Source organism: Amphibalanus amphitrite, unplaced genomic scaffold (genome assembly GCF_019059575.1).
Source record: "Amphibalanus amphitrite isolate SeventyFive unplaced genomic scaffold, NRLGWU_Aamphi_draft 000280F_arrow, whole genome shotgun sequence".
Lineage (NCBI taxonomy): Eukaryota > Metazoa > Arthropoda > Thecostraca > Balanomorpha > Balanidae > Amphibalanus > Amphibalanus amphitrite.
Window position 1 is genome coordinate 458,993 of NW_024881775.1, and position 21,493 is coordinate 480,485.

General features: G+C 44.5%; 1 protein-coding gene across 1 annotated transcript; it reads left to right on the plus strand.

Annotated features, from left to right (window-relative positions):
• The first annotated feature begins 10,916 nt into the window (after positions 1 to 10,916).
• LOC122387274 (hypoxanthine-guanine phosphoribosyltransferase-like) lies at positions 10,917 to 20,489 on the plus strand. The gene is made up of 7 exons (XM_043377339.1): positions 10,917 to 10,992; positions 15,333 to 15,439; positions 15,768 to 15,954; positions 17,146 to 17,249; positions 17,619 to 17,737; positions 19,207 to 19,283; positions 19,909 to 20,489. The coding sequence occupies exons 1-7, from the start codon at positions 10,969 to 10,971 to the stop codon at positions 19,954 to 19,956; spliced, it is 666 nt and encodes a 221-aa protein (XP_043233274.1). The 5' UTR covers positions 10,917 to 10,968; the 3' UTR covers positions 19,957 to 20,489.
• Positions 20,490 to 21,493: the final 1,004 nt, after the last annotated feature.

The window sequence follows — 21,493 nt, forward strand, 5'->3', positions numbered from 1 at the left end:
GGCGTTGTAAACAAATATTTCGTCTCATCTTCATGTTCTTTATTAATACAATACTTAAGCAGTTAGATATATTATCAAAATATCTACTGACAATGTGCGAAAGTAATAAGTATTTTTCTTGTATCGACAATTAATTATGAAACCAAATATATGTGAATAGCGCCTACATGGTGTCCAAATTTCATTTATCTGCAGTGCTCAATAAAAATCTGGCACGTGATTTGCTTTCATGTGCCACTACCAGTGTCTAAATGCGTCATTTATGGCTTTTGCTGACGGCTCGGCATCTCTGCACTTGCTTTCTCGTAGCAGCACAGCCCGTCAGCCCATGCTGCCGGCAGCAGAGAGGTGACGTCATGTTGCATGTGCAACATAACGTCATCAATTTTTCAGCCAATAGTGTGAGTGGTTCTCGGCTGACAACAGCACAGCAGCTGAATGTGTACAGGCCTATTGTAGTCGACGAAATAGGTATCGCTGAAACATAGCTTTCGCTAAAATTGATAATCGTTATATTTGATAATCGCTTAACTTGATAATCGCTGAATTGCCATTCGCTGAAAATGGTTCGCTCAAATGACGTTCGCTCGAATGACACTCGCTAAAGTCGCTCGCACCGGCCCCGCCGAGGTAAAACGCCTCACCGATGTTTCTCGGAACTGGCAGGGTTCTGGGGAAAGATCCTCTCTCCTGTTCAATGTGCACTATATGATCATTATATAGGCATACTGGAAAGAAATTGTGATAATCCTCTAAGGAGATATAGCAAAAAATGTGTTTGTTGAGTGATTTTTATGTTTGGTTGTCTGATTATTCATCATCGCGTTCTTTTGTGGTCCACATCAGGTTAACAACTTTTATGTATGTATTTTGAACAACAGCTGTTGTCTAACGCTTATGATGCCGGGTTGGTTCGTGTTAAATTATGTCTTGCTGGAGCGCAAGGCGTTGTTCGCTGACCGAACTACGTGATGGGGTAAAACGCCCGAGTAGGTCGCGGGGCAAAAAGCCCCATGGGGCGTTTTACCTCGTGTTGTTCGGACTACCCACTTCCTAATGTTCGGTAGCTGGCGAACAGCAAGTTTCTATGCATTTATATGTATTTTCTCAGCAACTGTATAGCAAAGGAAGTATATTGTTAACTGATTTGCATTGCAAAAATTTATTATTTGGCCTTTATGAGGCAGGTGAAAAACCTGGTCATACAATAGTGTCATAGCTGAACACTTGATAGGATGGAAGGTGTTACCTTCAGTGCCGTGCCTCCAGCGGTCTAACGGACCTCTCATATAAGATTTAGCCAACTACCATGTTCAATCTTTAATCTAGTGTATGGGGCTTCTTGCCTCAGGCCGTGGGGCGTTTTGCCCTGGGGTTGGGGCAAAATGCCCCATTTGCAGTTGCTTCACAAATCACTTCCTAGCTGGGAGTCCGATCACAAGTGAATGAATTTGAGGGTTGGAATTTAAAATAAAATGTCCAAAGAACACATCGAGCACAAATTTGGCCTTCCAGGTGATGTGAGATAAAAGAAGGTACCTACCTATGTAGCAAAATAAATTATCTGGGGCGTCTTGCCCAAGGCTACCCTACTTTATACCCTACGTACATTTGCTATGCGTAGGCTTTTGTACGTGACGTACTTTTGTCCATACGTACTTTATACCCTACGCCTACTTCTGCGATACGTATTGTCCGTGACGTACTTTTGTCCATACGTACTTTTTACCCTACGTACATTAGCTATACGTACTTTTGTCCGTGACGTACTTTTGTCCATACGTACTTTATACCCTACGTACTTCTGTGATACGTACTTTTGTCCCAGACGTACTTTTGTCCATACGTACTTTATACAGTACGTATTTCTGCGATACGTACTTTTGTCCCTGACGTACTTTTGTCCATACGTACTTTATACTGTACGTACTTCTGCGATACGTACTTTTGTCCTTGACGTACTTTTGTCCATACGTACTTTATATTGTACGTACTTCTGCGATACGTACTTTTGTCCCTGACGTACTTTTGTCCGTACGTACTTTATACTGTACGTACTTCTGCGATACGTACTTTAATCCTACGTACTTTTGCTTACGTACTTTTGTCCTACGTACTTAAGCGATACGTACTTTTGTCCGTAACCCCAGCAAGATAAGTTCCGATTCGAATCTTGACATCCCTACCCATGTGCATTGGACAAGGTGCAGATGATGGTCAGTGGCGTGTTAAAATGTCATGGTAGGTCATAAAAGGTTGCGAAACGTTTTCCAACAGACTTTTGATAAGGCCTAGAAGAGTGATAAAACGGTTGGATTATATTTCCAGGTCAAACACCTACCGATGTGCATCATAACCTTTTCTGGTGAGGTCATACCTAATCTTTGCCTTAGGTCAAAGTTTCTTGTTAGCCTCCAAGTTTATTTTGTCGTTAATTCGATGCTTTTCGACGAGAAAAACATGATAGTGAAACAAAAGGTAAATGACATACATACGTTAAATGAGTCTTCTTTTCAATTTGCTTTTTTAAATTCTATTTAGACGGATTTCTCCTCTGTAGGGTAGGTGGGACAAACCATTGACCTGAGATCAAATGTCTATGCAGCATGGAGAGGAGAAGATGTTAAATGCAATTTTCGCGATGCTGTAGCTCTATAGTTGTACGAGCTATGCGCAGTTTGTAAATATATCAAAATCGAGAAAATTTGACAGTAACTTTACTTTTGATGACTTTCAATGACATAAGGTAAAGGTGACCTCTACTTTTCTGAAAAAGGTACCTGTTCACAGCTATCAATTCCTATATTTCGCGTCTTTTATTAGCGCTTATTTTTCTCGATATTATTGGTTCTGATCAAGTACTCCCTGTAAAGTGTAGAATTCTAATTAAATTTCACAATGGATTGGCACTGCAACAATGAAAACATATACCTATAAATTTCAACTAAGGATCATAAACGGTGATCTGCAGTGTACTTACAGTGCAGTCCATACACTGGCTGAACCAAGGGAGCAGTTGGGGCAAATGTCACCCTCGTAGTAGGTACTCGAAATCAACGAAAATTTGTCATTTTTTCTGGAGTAGAAGGAACGCTTAATAACTTTTATAGAGAGATGCTTGCTTTAACCCTCGCCCGGCGAGGGGGGTTGATGCAACCCCGTAAGGTTTTTCACAAATAACGTAAAAACAGCGGCGCTAGCGCCGCCAAATTTGGCATACCCTCTGGGGCAACATTTTCGCACCTTTCCTGAAAATGTAAAATCCCAGTCTTTTCAAGTCAGGTCACCAGGTTACAAAAACCGGTACAAGGTCAGGGGAAAATTGGACTAGCTTAGCGGCAACTGAATTCCAGAGTTCACTTAAATTGGTAACAAAGTACCTATATCATTCGATGCGCACGGACGTCCTGAGTTCAACGGTGCTTTTATTTTTGCTCTATCTTCACTAGGTAAAAAGTGTTAAGCGAAAATTTTTAACATGTTTTAGCAATTTCTTTGCACTCATACCCCCCCCCCCCCCCACAAAACACCCTAAATATGGACTTAGAGTCACCAAACTTTCACAGGGGTGAGATCTCCTATGGACCCACCTACCCTGTATATTTGGCGTTTCTAGGTGCCCTAGGAGCCAAACGCGAGGGGGGTCCTACCAGCCCCCTCGCCGTCCGTGTTATGGAAAAGGCCCTCGCCTGGCGAGGGTTAAACTGCACTGCATGCATACGTAAGGAATCGAAATCCGAGGAGCTTTTGGAATATGACGAAACTGTTCTTATTTTTTTTTTTTTAGAAACGTCAACGAGATCGCCTTTCTGGTTTGTTTTGCTTGTTTTGTGTTTTTTTTTTGTTGTTTTTTTGTTGTTTTATTGCTTTATTTTATTTTATTTTATTTTATTTTATTTTAACCCGCGCCCCGTTGGGCTCTGCCGAGCAACGCGCCCGGTTGGGGGGCCATTTTGCCCCCCCCCCCCCAAGATCTCGAGAACCACGCAACATAGCGACAAGCGGTAAACGGCGTTGGATAGCCCCAACGGGGAACTACCTTGTGACCCAATTTTATTGACCTAGGTCAAACCGATGACGTCACAGGTCAGGTCAAAGGTTCAATTTTCACCGTTTACAGGCACTTCAAGAAATGCGTTGTAAAATCGAGTAAAATGCATTTCATTGAAAATCATCGATGGGGAAATGTTCTTCAAACACATATTTTGCTATTTGAGGTCACTGATACCAGGTCAGGTCACAGAGGTCAGGTCACGGGGGGGTCACAATATGAAAGTGTCGTGTGATACATGTTTTATGGTCCATTTTACATGACAAATGCGATTATATGGGTCAGGCAGCCTTTGGGGCCAGCTTAGATCACGTTTTGGTCAAGTTCAGGTCAAGGTCAGGTCAAGGTCAGGTCAAATTAGGTCAAATTTCAAAGTTAATATTTTTGCATAAAATGGGTATCGAATCGATGCAGCTCGTCACGGGGAGTTCAATGGTCGTCTTCGTTTTGCCGTACGTGGTCTAGAATTGCTAAAAATTGAGTTCAAAAATTTGACGTCATCATTTTTGAACAGTTTTTTCGCTATAACTTGGCCAAAAGTCGAGATATCGATCTGAAATTTGGTATGTATATAGAAGAGCGCTGGTACTATCACATATATTCTGGTTTTTTCGAAATTCGGAAAATTTTTGGATTTTTTCAAAGTTTTTCTAAAAAAATCATTTTTTTTATTTTTTTTGGGTTGAAAACCAAAAATTTTGAAAATCCGAGATAGCAGTTTTGTAGCACCGCTTTTTGTCTACTAGACCATATAAAGAACTTTGAAATTGCTTGATAACTGTAGATTTGGTGAGCGTTTCAAGATTGCATGTTTTTTGCTCATTTTTGCTCGAACATGACCTCAGTTTGACCTCAATAACTCCTGACCTAAGGTGACCTAAGACTTGAAATTTGGTGTGAAGGTGTCAAATTGATGCCCGGGAAGGTACTGAAAATTTGGCGGCGCTGCGCGCCGCCGTTTTCTTGCTATTCAGGAAAAACCACAGGGGGGCCAAAATTGCCCCCCCCAACGGGGCGAGGGTTAATAATATATAATAATAATAATAATAAATTGTAATAAAATTTATAATATTAATAAATTTTTATAAATTTTATTTTATTTTATTTTATTTTATTTTATTTTATTTTACTTTATTTATTCTTTGTTATATTATATTATGTTATATTTTATTTTATTTTATTTCATTTTATTTTATTTTATTTTCCTTTACTTTGTTTTATTTTATTTTGTTTCGTTTTGTTTTGTTTTATTTTATTTTATTGGGTTAGGCTCTTTCGGGCCAACAAGACCACTTCAGAGCCGTAAGGATGATGAGAATTAGGGGGAGACATTGGTCTGGTTGGACACCCTGGTGCTCTGCCGGGGCTGAGCCAATAACGTGGACGGGCCACCCAGCCCCGCTTACGGTCACTGCACCCGGCAATCGGCATGGACTTGCTCCTGGGGAGGAGCTATCCATGTGGGATAAAGGTGACCTTCCAGCTCGGAGCAGGGCAAGAGGCGTGGAGGAGAAGGATTTGACTATCTTGAGCATGGAAACAATGGAAAGGAGGCCCTTCTGGATCCGTCTATAAGCCCATAGAAAAATCCTGCAGAGGCCAGCTGGTTAGTGCTTCCAGGAAACCTGCAACGACCAGCCACTGTATCCGGTTTTCCGGTAACGTATTGGAAAGCGAAATGTCGGATGTAAATTATCGAATTGCATGCCTGCCTTAAACTGAATGATTGGGAACCTAAGGAAACGTCAATCTTTCGGGTGCCGAATTGGCCTCCCCCGACGCTATCACGCTAGATGGTCGGACCAATCAAACTGAAAAAATGTGGCTGCTGTGGCTCAAACGCTTTCACATCGTCCCACCACTGAGCTGAGGATTCTGATGAAAACGTGCACATTTTCCGTGGACTTATAGCACCGTCGACAGCCTAGCCTACCTTTTCAATGTCCTGAGTACCTACGCCGCTGCGCGCCGTCTCGGCTAGTGCTGACGTCACCAACCTCACCGTTCGACCAGTCGGTCGGGAAGTGGCGGCGCTTGTAGAGCATGACCAGACATCTAGCGGAGAGTATTGAAGTAACAGCGACAGGGATGACCTCTGATGGGAGTTGTTGGAAGGTTGCAGTATAGCTGTGGCCGTCGGTTACAGGACAATTTGCCGAACTGCATTTTGCCGAATGCTTATTCGCCGAATGTCAATATGTCGAATGCATTTTGCCGACGTGTCTTTTTGCCGACGTGTCAAAAGGGCGAAGTGCTAAAAGTCGAAATGCAATTTGCCGACATGCCTTTTTGCCGACGTGCAATAAGTCGAAAATGTCAATTTGCCGAAATGTCAATTCGCCGAAATGTTAATTTGCCGAAATGCTAATTAGTCGAAATGTAAATTTGCCGAAATGTCAATTTGCCGAAATGTCAATTTGCCGAAGTCAATTAGTCGAAATGTCAATTCTCCGAAATGCTAATTTGCCGAAATGTTAATTAGTCGAAATGTAAATTTGCCGAAGTGTCAATTAGCCGAAATGTCAGCTTACCGAAAAGTCAATTAGTCGAAATATAAATTTGCCGAAATGCCAATTAGCCGAAATTCCTAACCTAACCTAACCTAACCTAACCTGACCCGTAAGTAGGTATTAACTTTAGGACCGACTCGCTTTTCAAAGGTAAAGAAACCCACTTACATGTCACCAAAGTATAAGAAAAACATAACCAAACCTTACCTAACCTACTGATTTTTTCCTACCCTTGGAAAAGGAAGAAGATACTCACATGAATAGATTGCAGACAAAGACAAGTCAATTATTTTTAGGTTAATTGTGCATCAGGCTTCAGACCTTCGGCCTGAAGCCAGATACACAACAATTTAACCCTCACCGGACCTATTGGTTTTCTACATACGCACCGGCCGAGGTGGTAATTGCTGAAAGGCGATTTGCCGAATGTCATTTTGCCGAATGCATTTCGCCGAATGTCATTTTGCCGATGTGCTTTTTGCCGACGTGTCAAAAAGTCGAAATGCCATTTGCCGACATGCCTTTTTGCCGAAATGCCTTTTTGCCGAAATGCCCATTTGCCGAAATGCTTATTAGTCGTTTCGCCTCTGGTGGAGCTGGTGCGTCGCGGAAAAAACGAGCGTGTGCGCCGTTACGAGACGCAGAGATTGATACCCGATTTTAAGGTCCTACGTCAACCGGTGACCTCTGAGGTCAGGTCAGGTGCCCCAAGGTACGATTCAGTTCTTGGCGAATAACTTCGCAACAAAGGGCCACAGAGCCGCGATTTGGCAGCATCGTGTTTGCCTTGCTTAGGCCCGTCAATTGATATCTTTTTTTGTTTGGGTCAGGTCAACTTGCCCTAGACTGAGACTGAGGTCAACTTATGGTGTTGACCTCAGGTCACGGTTAGGTCACACGGTCAGGTCAGCACCCCCAGGTCATGAAGTTGGTGGAAAGAGGTCATTTCGCATATCATTCGATTCGGCAGGTCTTCCTGAGTCCATTGGTGGCTTTCCCGACTCACTAGCTCAATTTGATCGGGAGTTATTGACGAAAACTAATATGACCTTGGTGACGTCATGAATGAGTTACGCATCTTACCTTGCAAGGAAGGCGTCAAATCACGATTCTGTGTGCTTGAGATAGTTAGAGGTCGTTTCCGGCGCCAGATTAGCAGTTTTCATTTTTCTTCTTGACTTATAATGGTGAGGTCACGAAAATGACCTGACCTCAAATAACCTTTAGGAAAATCTGAGACATACAAGCTGTGAGACTCGTAATGTAGGTATATTAGGTCCTGCATGTTTCATTTCCCTGTGAAAGCTCCTCTGGCCGTGAGGGCGTTGCGAAGTTGCGACATCTGAAGACCGTGCAGAGGTTCACTTATGACGTCATAGGTCGGTGACCTGACCTGACCCGAAAATGCGGTTGGTGTAAAAAGATCCGGCTTGAATCAAAGGTCAGCTATGCCAAGTTTCAGCTCTCTATCGCCAGATTGTTCGGAGCTATCGCGAAAAAACCCTATGGGGGTGCGGCACCCGTACCCCCCCTCGGCCGGCGAGGGTTAACCTAAAAATATTTGACTTACCTTTGCCTGTACTCTCTCCTAAGGCATTGCCTTCGGCACTGCACTGCTTCGCCACGAGCAATTTGATGTTTATTTCCACATGGTATTGGTGCTTTTTAACCCGCGCCCTGATGGGGGGGGCCATTTTGGCCCCCCTGTGGTTTTTCTTAAATAGCGAGAAAACGGCGGCGCGCAGCGCCGCCAAATTTTGGGTACCTTACCGGGCATCAATTTGACACCGTCACACAAAATTTCAAGTCACAGGTCACCTCAGGTCAGGAGTTATTGAGGTCAAACTGAGGTCATGTTCGAGCAAAAATGAGCAAAAAACATGACATCTTTAAACGCTCACAAATTCTACAGTTAACAAGCAATTTTAAAGTTCTTTATGTGGTTGTGTAGAGAAAAGACGGCGCTACAAAACTGCTATCTCGGATTTTCGAAATTTTGGGATTTTGACCCCAAAAAATCAAAAAAATTGATTTTTTTAGAAAAACTCAAAAAAATTCCAAAAAATTTTCGAGTTTCGAAAAAACCGGAATATATGTGATAGTCCCTGCTAGAGGTGGCAAAATGTGGACCCGAGGACCCGGTCCAAAGAACCAGTCTGGACCCATATGGGTCCAGACCGGTTCCTGGAAATTTTATGACGGGTCCAACCGGGTCCTACCATAAACTATACATCTTGCACACTACACATTATTGCAAAACATGAAGCAAATGAAGTGAATGTTTCTTTGCACACAGTAGCTCATGAGTATTCCCAGTGGGAAATAGGCTGTTTTACATGATGCAACTAATGACACCTACAAGTAGTTTGCATTAATTGACTTTCGGGGAACGGGTCCAAATGGTTCCGATTCCAACTAAGACCGGGTCCGACTGGTTCCAGAAATGTCCAGCTGGGTCTGGTTCGAGTCTGGTTCCCAAAATTTTCATCTTTTGCCACCTCTAGTCCCTGCGCTCTTCGATATACATGCCAAATTTTAGATCGATACCTCTTTTTTTTGGCCAAGTTATAGCGAAAAAACTGTTAAAAATTGATGACGTCAAATTTTTGAACTCAATTTTTAGCATTTCTAGACCTCGTAGCGCAAAACGGAGACCACCATTGAACTCCCAGTGACGAGCTGCATCGAATCGATACCCATTTTATGCAAAAATATCAACTTTGAAATTTGACCTTTTTTGACCTGACCTTGACCTGACCTTGACCTGACCTTGACCAAAACGTGACCTAAGCTGGCCCTAAAGTCTGTCTGACCCACATAATCGCATTTGTCATGTAAAATGGACCATAAAACATGTATCACATGACACTTTCATATTGTGACCCCCCAGTGACCTGACCTCTGTGACCTGACCTGGTATCAGTGACCTCAAATAGCAAAATATGTGTTTGAAGAACATTTCCCCATCGATGATTTTCAATGAAATGCATTTTACTCGATTTTACAACGCATTTCTTGAAATGCCTGTAAACGGTGAAAATTCGACCTTTGACCTGACCTGTGACGTCATCGGTTTGACCGAGGTCAATGAAATTGGGTCACAAGGTAGTTCCCCGTTGGGGCTATCCAACACCGTTTACCGCTTGTCGCTATGTTGCGTGGTTCTCGAGATCTGAGGGGGGGGGGGGCCAAAATGGCCCCCCCCCCCCCATCAGACCGCGTTGCTCGGCAGACCCCATCTGGGCGCGGGTTAACTTGCTTGTGCCATGAATAATTATTAGTTATGAAATCAGGAGGTCATAGGATACCTATCATGTGATTTGCTTCTTACTTGGGGATTGCACCAAAAGTAAATTGGTGATCGGTCCTAAGTATATAAACACCACCTAACCTAACCTAACCTAACCTAGGTTTGCAGATTGACATTTCGGCAAAGTTATATTTCAACTAATTGCCTTTTCGGCAAACTGCCAATTCGGTAGATTGACATTTCGGCAAATTTACATTTCTGCAAATTGACATTTTGGCAAATTGATTTCGGCAAATTGACATTTCGGCAAATTGACATTTCGGCAAAATTACATTTCGACTAATTGACATTTCGACTAATCAACGTTTCGGCAAATCGCATTTCGGCAAATTTACATTTCGACTAATAAGCATTTCGGCAAATTGGCATTTCGGCAAAAAGGCATGTCGGCAAATGGCACTTCGACTTTTAGCGTTTCGACTTTTTGACACGTCGGCAAAAAGCACATCGGCAAAATGACATTCGGCGAAATGCATTCGGCAAAATGACATTCGGTAAATCGCCTTTCGGCAACTTGTCCGGACACCGTGGCCGTCGGCCTGAAGCCTGAAGGGTCAGGGTAGGGTCAGGTCGGGGGTGAGGGGCCAGTGCCCAGTTTGCATGGGAATGTATAGTGGATGTCAAATGCTGATTTAGCAAATGTGTCTCAATAAACATGTTCCTCATAAAAAAGGCATGACAAACGTGCATTTAGGCTTTAGGCACACTGGTGGTCGGTGGATCCATGGGGGCTAAGGTCTGGGAAGTGGGACAACCGTCTTTGCCGTCGGCGTCCTCAGAAGTCAGAATACGCCCATTTGCCTCTCATCTCATCCTCGCTGACGGTCCAGCAAAACAATAAAAACACGCCTGGGAAATGCCTTTGGGCTCATCATATCGCAACAAATAGGGCTTCAAGCAGCTTGGCGCTGGTCATGAGCATCGAGCATAGTAACAGCGCCGAGACGATTCCACGCCACCGGACGGTACGGTGCTGCCATCTATGGGGAGGTACCGCAGTCAGCTGAGCAGGGCCGAGTGGTGACCTTGGTCGACACAGGCCGGCCGGCAGTCTCGATCGAGCGCTGGCGGAGGAGGGTCGTCCAGTCCCTGACGACATGACCGACACACACGCTGTTGAGGTGAGACGCGGGCTGGCTGTGGGCTGCACGAGAGGAGGTTAACGGTGGGGAATGGGAGCGCGATTGTGTTTAATGGAGCGCGGTTTCGTCTGTCGTATTGCATGACATTCGCTTAAGGGGATTTGTTTTTTGCTAGCGTTCTCCAGTTTATATGTGTTGGAGAAATATCAGTGCGTGGCGTTACGAAATTGGACAAAGCTTACAACATATGTATTTCATCCCGCATTAAATTTGACCCCGGGTCACTAACGGTCAGGTGCGGCTTGTGGCCATCGGTAACTCGTAAGGTCATGCTAGCCGTTAGGTCATAAAAGGTCACCAGCGGTCCTTCGACAATAACTTTTGATCGATACATGATAGAGCAAAGTATGTGTTCAGCTTAGCAATACCTACGGATCGATTGGTGTGCTGCATGACAATGACCCTTTCTGGTCAGGTCATGACCACAGACCATTGACCATGACCTACTGTCAAATTTTCAGATTTAGTCCTTTATGACGATGTATTATTCTTTCGATGCGCCTCATGCGCCTCGCTATCCTTTGAAGCGAATGGATGTCGTAAAAAACGTCATTTTTATTAGAAATTTTATCATTTTTTATCATGCAGTAGTTAACTATCATTCCACAAAATAATGCCAATTTCAGGGTTTTCTCCCTCTGGAGGACAAACCTTTGGCCTCCGGTCAAGCCACTCCGCATTTTTGCAGCGCTTTAGCTCTTTTGGTTCACGAGTGCGCCGATTTGTAAAAAATATCGAAATTGGAAACATTTGAATATTACTGGAACCTCTAACGTCCTCACTCCGTCATTGACCTGAACGGAAAATGATCCTTTTACTTCAGAAATAACGCGTAGAAAGCGATGAATCGCTGTTATACCAGGATATAAGCTCTTTCCCGCGATTGCCACGTGGGTGACCTGGTCCTGGCGTATCCAGATACACGCCGCGTCAAGTTACCGCGAAGTTACCGCGATACGCTCTGCTTTTGCGGTGACCAGGCGCAGGCGCCGGGTCGTCTGTTTACGTCCTCCAGCGCTAACCCGCCGTCTGCTCCGCTTGTCAAAGCCCAGTCCAGAACACTACCCAAGCGAGCCGGGGACACACTGAGGTCGCCGTCTCAGGCGGCGTCCCGCTGTCGTCCGAGGACACGTGCTCTGGGCGCGTGGGACGCGTGCTGGAGACGCCCGGTACGATTCCAGCACCGCCGGAAGTGCTGGAGGGGAGCTGTGTTCCAGTGTGATCCCATTGCTGCCCGCTCAGTGCGCTGAGCCACCGTCGGCTGCTCGGGTTCCAGTGGTCGTATCACACCGCTCGACTGTTACCAGAGCCGTAACTCCCCCAGGGGCCAGAGTGTTCTGTTATTCATGGTGTTCGGGGGTGTGGTGGAAAGAGTCATCAATCAGTTTTTCCTGTCGCAGCCGTCATTCTCCAACGCAGCGACCTCCAGTCGAAGGTCTCTCTTGTGCTTCATTTACTTCCCAAGTGAAAAATTGAAGAATTGTTACTTGGAAGATTCTTCATTGTAATTATAAGTTATAGCACGCTGACGACGTTTTGTTGAAGCCTGTTGCCTTTTGGAACCGGTACCGACAACCCAGATAATATTTTATACCACCGCCGCTAAACACCGTAAATAGTAAATACCCACTCAGATGCAGCTCCTCCAAAATAAAACACCAGTGACATCAATCATCACTCGTGAAAGATTACATAGTACCTATTCGATCTGCTTCCTCCCTCATGCGTTTCATTGGCTGAGGGCCTGTCTGACTGAGCCAAGTCCGGCTCGTCCGTAACTAACAAGTGGTTTCCCGTTTATCACAAGTCACTTGAAACTTCTCCCGGAGTGAGCTCATTTGATGCTTATTCGACCCATTTCTCCCTGATTCTCGCTCACTACCGGGCCCTCATTATCTCACCGCAACGACCTGCTGAAGGACGGACACTTGTGTCACATGTTTGGTAAGCTCGCTTGCCGCGCCTGTTTGCAAATGTCGGTGGCTGTCGCTGAGCCAGGACGGTCGGCCGGGACACTTGATTCACGTGGTCGCTCACTGCCTCTCCCTCCATGTTCCTTGTCTGCGTCCACTGGAGTCGGCGAGACTGGCACATTCATCCATTCATTCATTTATTCATTCATGGATAGATTGATTCATTCATTCATTGATTCATTCAATCATTCATTCATTCATTGATATATTGATTCATTCATTCATTCATTCATTCATTCATTCATTCATTCATTCATTCATTCATTCATTCATTCATTCATTCATTCATTCATTCATTCATTTGCTTGCTATTTCATTGATTCATTCATTCACTCATTCATTCATTTGTTCATTCATTCATTCATTCATTCAGTTATTTCGGGCTATTTCCAAAAGATGGCTTTTTCAATCGATCAAGGCTCAAGATTCGATACAAAACAATAAAGGCACTATACCTAATAAAGTACGACGTAAAATGAAGAGTTATTAAAACATAATATCGTTATGGTAATTAGAAAAGTCCAGATGGTACAAACAACGCTGAAATCAATTTCAGTGGCGAGCGGGTCATAGTTTCACGAACCCGACAAAGAGTACGGCACTCGCGAGCCTCGCGCTGCATCAAACCCGCAACTCGGCAGGCCTGACTAAACTGAAGCGGAAATTAATCCTCTCAACATGTTACGTAAGACTCGAATAACGTTCTCCATTATTTACACTTTTGTGGTGCTTGGAGGGATGCTGTCAGCCCCAGGCAGATTATGTCGCAGCGTGACCAGACCACACCACTTTCCGCCGCCCAGCGAAGGCTGTCCGTGATCTGTGGATGTTGGTAATGGCTGGTCTGGTTATGTGACGCACTACAGGCTGACACATGCCCTGCCCGAAGCTGGCACATAACCCGCCCCCTGCCAGCGAGGGAGAGGGTGACTACGACTCCAGCGGCTAACAACGTGGTAAACGGAATAATTGTTCCTTCCTATCAACCGTTTGTTTCCACTTGATTTTGGTGGTGAGATAGCGTGAATTTGTTTATCGTCTTTCTGTGTCCTTTTTTATCAGAAATCAGATCCATATGGCGGTGGCTGTGTGGGCGGTGCCCGTTTGTGTCTGTGTCTGCGTCTGGCTGCGCAAGTCTGTTCTGTTTCACGGTACAAGTGTTATCTGCTGAGTCAGCCCAGTGTCATATCCAGACATGAGCGTGGATCCGAGAAAATGGATCTGGGATCTGATCCCACGGATCCTGATCTCGGATCCGTCAAGATCATAGATCCAGCTCTTCAATTTCTCGAGAGATCCGTAGGGATCATAGATCCGAGGCTAGTTTTTTTTTTTTGCTTGAGATCCGGGAGATCATAGATCCACTGCATTTTGCTTGGAGATCCACTGAGGTCATAGATCCATCACTCGGATCCATGCACATGTCTGGTCATATCGCGACCACACTCGCAGTGAATACTTCCGGCTAGACTATAGAGAGACGCCATTCAGGGGTGCCCGAATGGCCGGTGGTCAAAAGTCATGTCTGCTGAAACTGCGGGATCGATATCCAATTATGGCTGATTATCTTGCATGCATACCCGTATATACTGTGTGTATTTGTCTGATATTGTAAGTGTAACTGACTACGTCCTTAAGTGAATGCAATATGATCTGTGAATGTGTAATTCAATGGTTTATTTATTGGCGTTGGCTCATCAATAATATCGCGATTGTCTTGACTATAAGATAAAATTATATAACACTGAATTAATTCAATCGTACACCATGAGCCATGGTGCTGTTACAGTGACATAGGTATTGTGTTTAATGTCGATAGATTATCCAATGTCCATTTAATACAAAGAATGTTTTTGAGCGCATTCCTGTTGTAATCTCATTTGCATCCATCAACTTGCACGGTAGTTCTATTTTTAGTAAGCTTAAGTGTTTTCGCTCAGTTTGGCACACTGAGGGACACTGTAGCATAGCTACACTATCATCACGACCCGAAGATAGCGAGCTGTGGGCAAATATTGATAGGCCTACGGCCGGCAGGACAGCGGCACTCGGGACGGTACGAACGACTCTCGGCAACTCTGGACGTCGAGAAAACAAACTGGCTTTTAACTGTACGATTGTGTCATGGTAACGGTTATCTTAGCAACGGAAAGGTGCGTTTTCGGTGTACCGTTGTAGCGCTCATTGCGTTGGAATTGCTGACTATACGTCCATATCAGCATACATATAGTCGTCACAGCAAATACGGTCTATCGGCTCATGGGAAGCTCATTGATCATTGATCTAGGTCATTGATCTAGGTCATTGATCTAGTTCAGTATGGTGACATTTTTTCTGTCGTTTCAGATTGGGGACAAGTGGCAGCCGTTTGACCTCAGCTGCTTCTGCGTCCCAAAGCACTACGAGAATGACCTAGAGCAGGTTCTCATTCCCCATGGCATCATCCAGGACAGGTGACATAGACTGTGCGCATATATCTACCTACCTGCCGCATGGCGAGCTGTGCTGCTGCGCCTCTTTAATGACGTAACGTTTATAGAGCTGCACGTTACGGAGGCAATTCAATGCAGTTTGATGCCGCTTCTGATTATTGGCAAAGAGGTGACTTTCAACGAATTTGTTAACGTTTTTGTGAGTTTTTTTCTCTCTCTCTCTCTGCGTAAACATATAAAACACAGGGTGTTTCATATCTTTGGGCTGGTGTTCAAGACATCTTACGGCCTATGCACACTTCACACTCACCGCTCAGTATTTTCCCATAGTGACATTTTTCTTTTGCAGGATCGAGCGGCTTGCGCGCGACATCTTCCAAGAGCTCGGCCAGGGACCTCTAACGGCGCTATGTGTCCTGAAAGGTGGCTACAAGTTCTTCTCCGACCTCATGGACAAGATCAACCAGCTCAATTGCAACCAGGGGCAAAAGTCGATCCCGGTCTCCATCGACTTCATCCGGCTCAAGAGCTATGAGGTAACACCGGGGAACGGGCAACGTACTGAGGACTGCATGTTAAATGCACTGCAGTTATGGATTGAGATGCTTGTGTTTACATTTGAAAGCAAAATCGCAACTGTGTCCCTATTGGCACGAATATCACGCTCAGCATAGCATGTGCCATCAAACACATGTTACGCACTTCACATGCTACCTCTGCATTCCACCAAGTATTTTCTGTCGCGGGAGCAAACAATCCTCTAGCACAGTTTATGTTATAATGTACCCTTGCCATAACCTGAGCGACATCAGACGCTGAGGCTGCCGTCACGGGGTCAGCGATTACTTGGGCGCGGGCACGACCACGGGTCAGGGACTCGGGGGTACACACTTTCCGACACTTCCAGCAGGACAAGGTCCACCCTGGATCGACTTACTACGAGCGGTATAGCTGCATGACTCATTGAACCTGAGGCTGTTGAGTGTCGACGCTAGCGTCTGTATGTGTCGTGCTATTCAAAGAACCGGAGACGCGTTGATAAGAGTTGCACCAGTGCTGCATGACGCAATTCACCTTAACGTGTTAACACTTATTGTTGCGTCATACGCATGTTAGGAAACGATCGTGGTATCTTGGTATATTATGTCTTTTGCTCGCTGTACTAACTTCCAAGCGTCTAAATCATGACGGGATGTGATTATGACGCGTATGATACCCTTCGTGACCCCTGATGACCCCCGATGACCTTCGTGACTCGCATCGTATCTGCAAGACGCTGCTTTTTCGCTTCCAAGCTAACGTCGCAGTGATATCCTGGATGCTTGTGCTGTGGCAAATATTTCTGATGGGTAGGTACAGGTCTCGCGGGTTTTAGCGATAGGTTTTGCACCTATAAAATTTTAGTGTACTTCAGGCTATATCTTCGTCGTCTTAAGCCTTTAAGTGTTGAAGATGCGATCGACTCGTTGGTTCACAAGCCGGCCATGATCGTGTAAAATTGCTTCATCGTAGATCGATTAGTTTCTGAGATATAACCGGGAATGTAAAAGTGCAAAACGTAACGCTTAATCTCGCGAGAGCCGTACTTAAATTTCTTCCAGTTTCAGCTTATTGTGCTTTAAAAACTGGTGCAAACCTGCAGTTGCTTATAATGCCTGCTGTAGGACAGATGAAGTTCGTTACTTAATTTCATACATGGAGTTATATTTGTTCGTTTACCTTTTCAGAACGACCAATCAAGTGGTCTCATCAAGATTGTGGGAAGCGACAACTTGTCCTCGTTGAAAGGGCGAAACGTTCTTATCGTGGAGGACATCATTGACACGGGCAGGTAACGAGTGTTTTTTTTTTTTACTGCTCAGATAGCCCATGGGCTGGAATGCCTAGTTGACTTGTGCTATTGCGTCCAGGAATCAGTTATTATGATACCATTGGCATAGAGCCCGTATAGGATAGGAATTGAATGTTTTGCATTGGTTGAATGGAGTTTTCCCCAAAAGTTTCTTCGTTTTCCAAATAGCCATTGGGGCTCGCTTCCCTACTTATTGTCCTGCAAATAAAAACAACCCTCTCACACGACTTGCTATTGTTTCTTTCCACACGGCGAAAGCGCTTCTCCATTGGTTGATTCAGCGGGCCTCATTGTATTTCCGTTTAGTTAAATCCTGCTGACGTATCCGCACCCTTGTCTTCGCTGCAGGACAATGAAGAAGCTGTTGAACACATTACAGCAGTACGAGCCCAAGTCTGTGCGCGTGGCCAGCCTACTAGTGAAACGCAGGGAGGATAACAATGGGGACGTCTGCTACATGCCTGAGTGTAAGTGGAGGGGACCTTAGTGAGCTAGTGAAAGCGAACGTGACCTTCAGGCCCCTGGCCACCAGAGTGAGATGGGGGATCTTTGGTTACTTATGTGTATGGAGGGGACCTTGGAGCTGGGAGGATGGCTAGGGTGGCATTCGGGTGGAAAAGACGCGGACTAGAAAGGAGTGTGACGCAGGCGGATACTTAAGATTTGGTGGGGGTGACTGATAAAAGAACGTTTGACTTAGACTCAGGACGCTGAATTTGCATGAATTTCTAAGTGAACCACTTTATGATTTTTGACCTGAAGTCATGTATAATTCGGGAAGTAATCATGTAAGCTTGGTTTCTGAAACATGCTTTTTTTCTAATCATAGCCAATACGAGACAAATGCATGCAACATTGCGTCGTTACTATGCATTCATTTGACAAATTTTGATAAACTGATTGTCAATGACAGCTTTTAACTTTTAAGATTGGAATGGATAATGGTTAAGGCTTTGGTTGATAGTTACCGAATGAATACGAATAATTTTTTATTATTAACCCTCGCCGGCACAGGGGGGGGGGGGGTTGATGCAACCCCCCCTAAGGTTTTCGCGAATAACTCGCGTAAAAAGCGGCCGATCGCGACGAAACTTTCAGTACCCTCGCATTGATCAATTTTACACCTACCCTGAAAATTTCATGACCCTGACCCCAATGACCTTTGACCTGTGACCTTTTTTCTGTGACCATGTTTGGCCGAAATCGCGGTTCGGCGCATGTCGGCTCGCATTAGCCGCGCGTTTGCAAGCTTTTCGTGGTTTCAAACGTTCAAACATGTGATTTGATGTTGCTCCCATGCATTAGGGTGGGTGTCAAGGTCACCTGAAGGTCAGGTCAGGTCATTGACCTTTGGTGACCTCGGGTGACCTCGGTTCACTTTTTCGAGTTTAACATGTTTCTAGGCTAGTTTTTGGAGCTGAATTCGAATTTAGCAACCATTTGAACATTTACGAAGTAGTTTTGGTGCCTTCGTAACATGTTACGAAGCTGTCCGAGGCGGTTGACACGTATTACGAATACCCGTCACAACCCCTACCGGTTGTCCTGACCTGACCTGACCCGACCTGGTCTAAATGCTTAAAGACATCATCTCTGATCAAAACTAACACGATATTCGTGATCAGCACCCCGGAAAACCACATAGCAGCCACACTTTACGACTTTCTAACAGGTCCCGATTTTCCCGGTTTTCTGGTCATTGACCTGACCTGGAAGGTCACCCGATGACCTCGGACCTTAAAATTGGGTATCATCGGCTTCCTCTCGTGACGGGCAACACGCTCGTTTTTTCCGCGAAGCTCTAGCTCGATCAGGGGCCAAACGCGAGGGGGGGGGGTCGTACCAAACCCCCCCCCCCCCTTGTGCCGTCGAAGGACTCAAAATGGCCTGTGCCGGCGAGGGTTAAATCTGGTGACATGTTCCCATCTTCTTACAGATGCGGGTTTTATTGTGCCTGACAAGTTTTTGGTTGGCTATGCGCTGGACTTCAACGAATACTTCAGGGACCTGAACGTGAGTTGGAGTTTCAAACATGAAGGGCGCTATGCAGCAGCGATTAATTTTCTTCGAAAATTAAATTTGAACACTGACTAAAATGGGAATTTTTTGATGAATGTTATTAGGTATTGCTTGTTTTAATGATTGTGAACAATGTCATTAATTGTTGTATACCCATTATTAAACGAACGCAAATTAATTATCATATCCATCGGTAGGTACAGTGATTTATATATACGGACTGAATACGAATTCTATTACCGGATGAATTTCTGAAGTTGAATTATTACTTGATTAATTAAATTTGAATAATTAAATAATTAAATCAAATTATTACTTGATACCAATGCCGTTCTGAGTTCCTTTATTGCGATCCTCTCGTAAGGGCTCAGAGGACCCAAAGGGACTGAATTTCTCGAGTTTGAAAATGAAGGACATATTTCGAAAAAAGTTCAAAGGCTCATATGGAATCATGAGCTTGATGGGCCTAAATTAGTTTCGTTTCATGGTCTTTTTTTTTTGCTTAGTGACTTTTTTAATCATTGTTTTTACTTTTTTCGATCATATCCTTTTTCGTTGCAAAACCATCGGCCGGCTTTGATGTCAATATTGATCCGTTTTTTGTTTGTTTTACTTTCAGCATATCTGCGTCATCAGTCAAGCTGGGATGAAGAAATACCGCAAGTAGCTGCCTGCCTTACCACTTCATACCTGCCACGTGTGTTCCAGTGAAAGAGGACATGAGCAATCTGAGGACTATTGTGATGTCCAAGTTCCTCTCCGGAGATATTCGGAAGCCTTACCGGGTAGTCCGAAGTCTGAGCGCAGAACCATGGCCTTTGTGACGCTCGTGCGGTCTCTGTTGATGTGTATTATGTTCAGGGGCGATCAGAGGACGGGGCTGCTTCACAAGACATCTTTTGCTGGCCTGCTTTCGTGACCCCTGCGCCGGGGCACCAAAGCGGTGTCCTATGGGCATACAGCAGCGGCTGATATGGTGGGTGGGGTAAATGTGTTAGTGATTATATCGATTGCATTTTACCTCAGCATCAGAGCACCGTGGCGTTCGAAAACGCCGCGAACATTCCAAATATTACACTACCCCAATCACGGTCGTAGTTCTGTTAAAAAGCACCATTTTAAACGCAATGAAGACGCCCGTTGACCTTTTTAGTTTTTAGTAACAAGTACAGGCCACTACAATAAATGTGCATCATTTTGGTACTCTGTTTTTGTAACGGGACTTGAAACCTCGCTATGATATTGCAAACGTACGCGCAGCCACGGAGTATTAAAGGGACCCTCCCACCTTAACATTAGTTTTGAGTTCAGATAGCCAAATTGGTGGCCATGGCCTGAAAATACCGGTTTGGGCATTCACAACATCGAAAAATGCTTTAATTCGGAGATATGGAATTTCAAACTTGCAGTTTTCGGATTCTAAGGGGCTAATGCATTGGTATGCCCCCTTAGAATTTGTGACGTCAGCGGAGATCTAACGATTTTTAAATCTTTTACTAAAACGTTTGGCAGCACGCGGTGGTATATGCTGCTTTGCGCGCAACAAATGCCGCACTTTCAAATAAAGTCGCTAGGAACAGCGGAGATCCCAAAAAGTAAACAAAAGTAAAAGTCTAATATCTTGAAAACCGGTGAATATTTTTCGATGAAATTTGGTAGATATTCATTTTTGCTCTTTCTGAACCGAGCGACATCACTTTCATGCCAATTCATTAACTTTTTTGAAGGTGGGAGGGTCCCTTTAAGCCAGGTCGGGGGGGGGAACTTTGACGCCTCAGACAATATTTTCCAGTTGACGATCGATGACTCGATGCAATGGGCAGGCAGCCCTCATCACATATTTCCAGTTGATAACCAGAATCAGGTACATGACTTTAAAGGTAGTGTGCCACCTTTGAAAGATTTCCCATTTTATTTTTCCTAGGATAAGAAGCTTCTGTTTTTACCTAATATCGCAAAAAATCAAAAATGGGCCTGGAATAGTGCCTTTTTCGCCTAAAAGTTTATCGGTTTTTAGATATGTATCACAACTGTAGTGGGCTCACCTGCAAACAGGCGTCGGGCAACAATCGCGAATGCGGCGCACTTGTGACAATAAGCAAAGGTCATTATACACTGTAAAAAAGTTTACCAACTAGTTAGTTATCCGGCCACTTTTCACTAACCATAGGCGTGTAAGCAAAACACGCATTTCAAGACTAAGT

Coding starts and splice junctions, on each gene's coding strand:
- LOC122387274 (XM_043377339.1), top strand. CDS start 10,969: ATGACCGACACACACGCTGTTGAG. Junction 17,738..19,206: donor CGTCTGCTACATGCCTGAGT/GTAAGTGGAGGG, acceptor ATCTTCTTACAG/ATGCGGGTTTTATTGTGCCT. Junction 19,284..19,908: donor AATACTTCAGGGACCTGAAC/GTGAGTTGGAGT, acceptor TTTTACTTTCAG/CATATCTGCGTCATCAGTCA.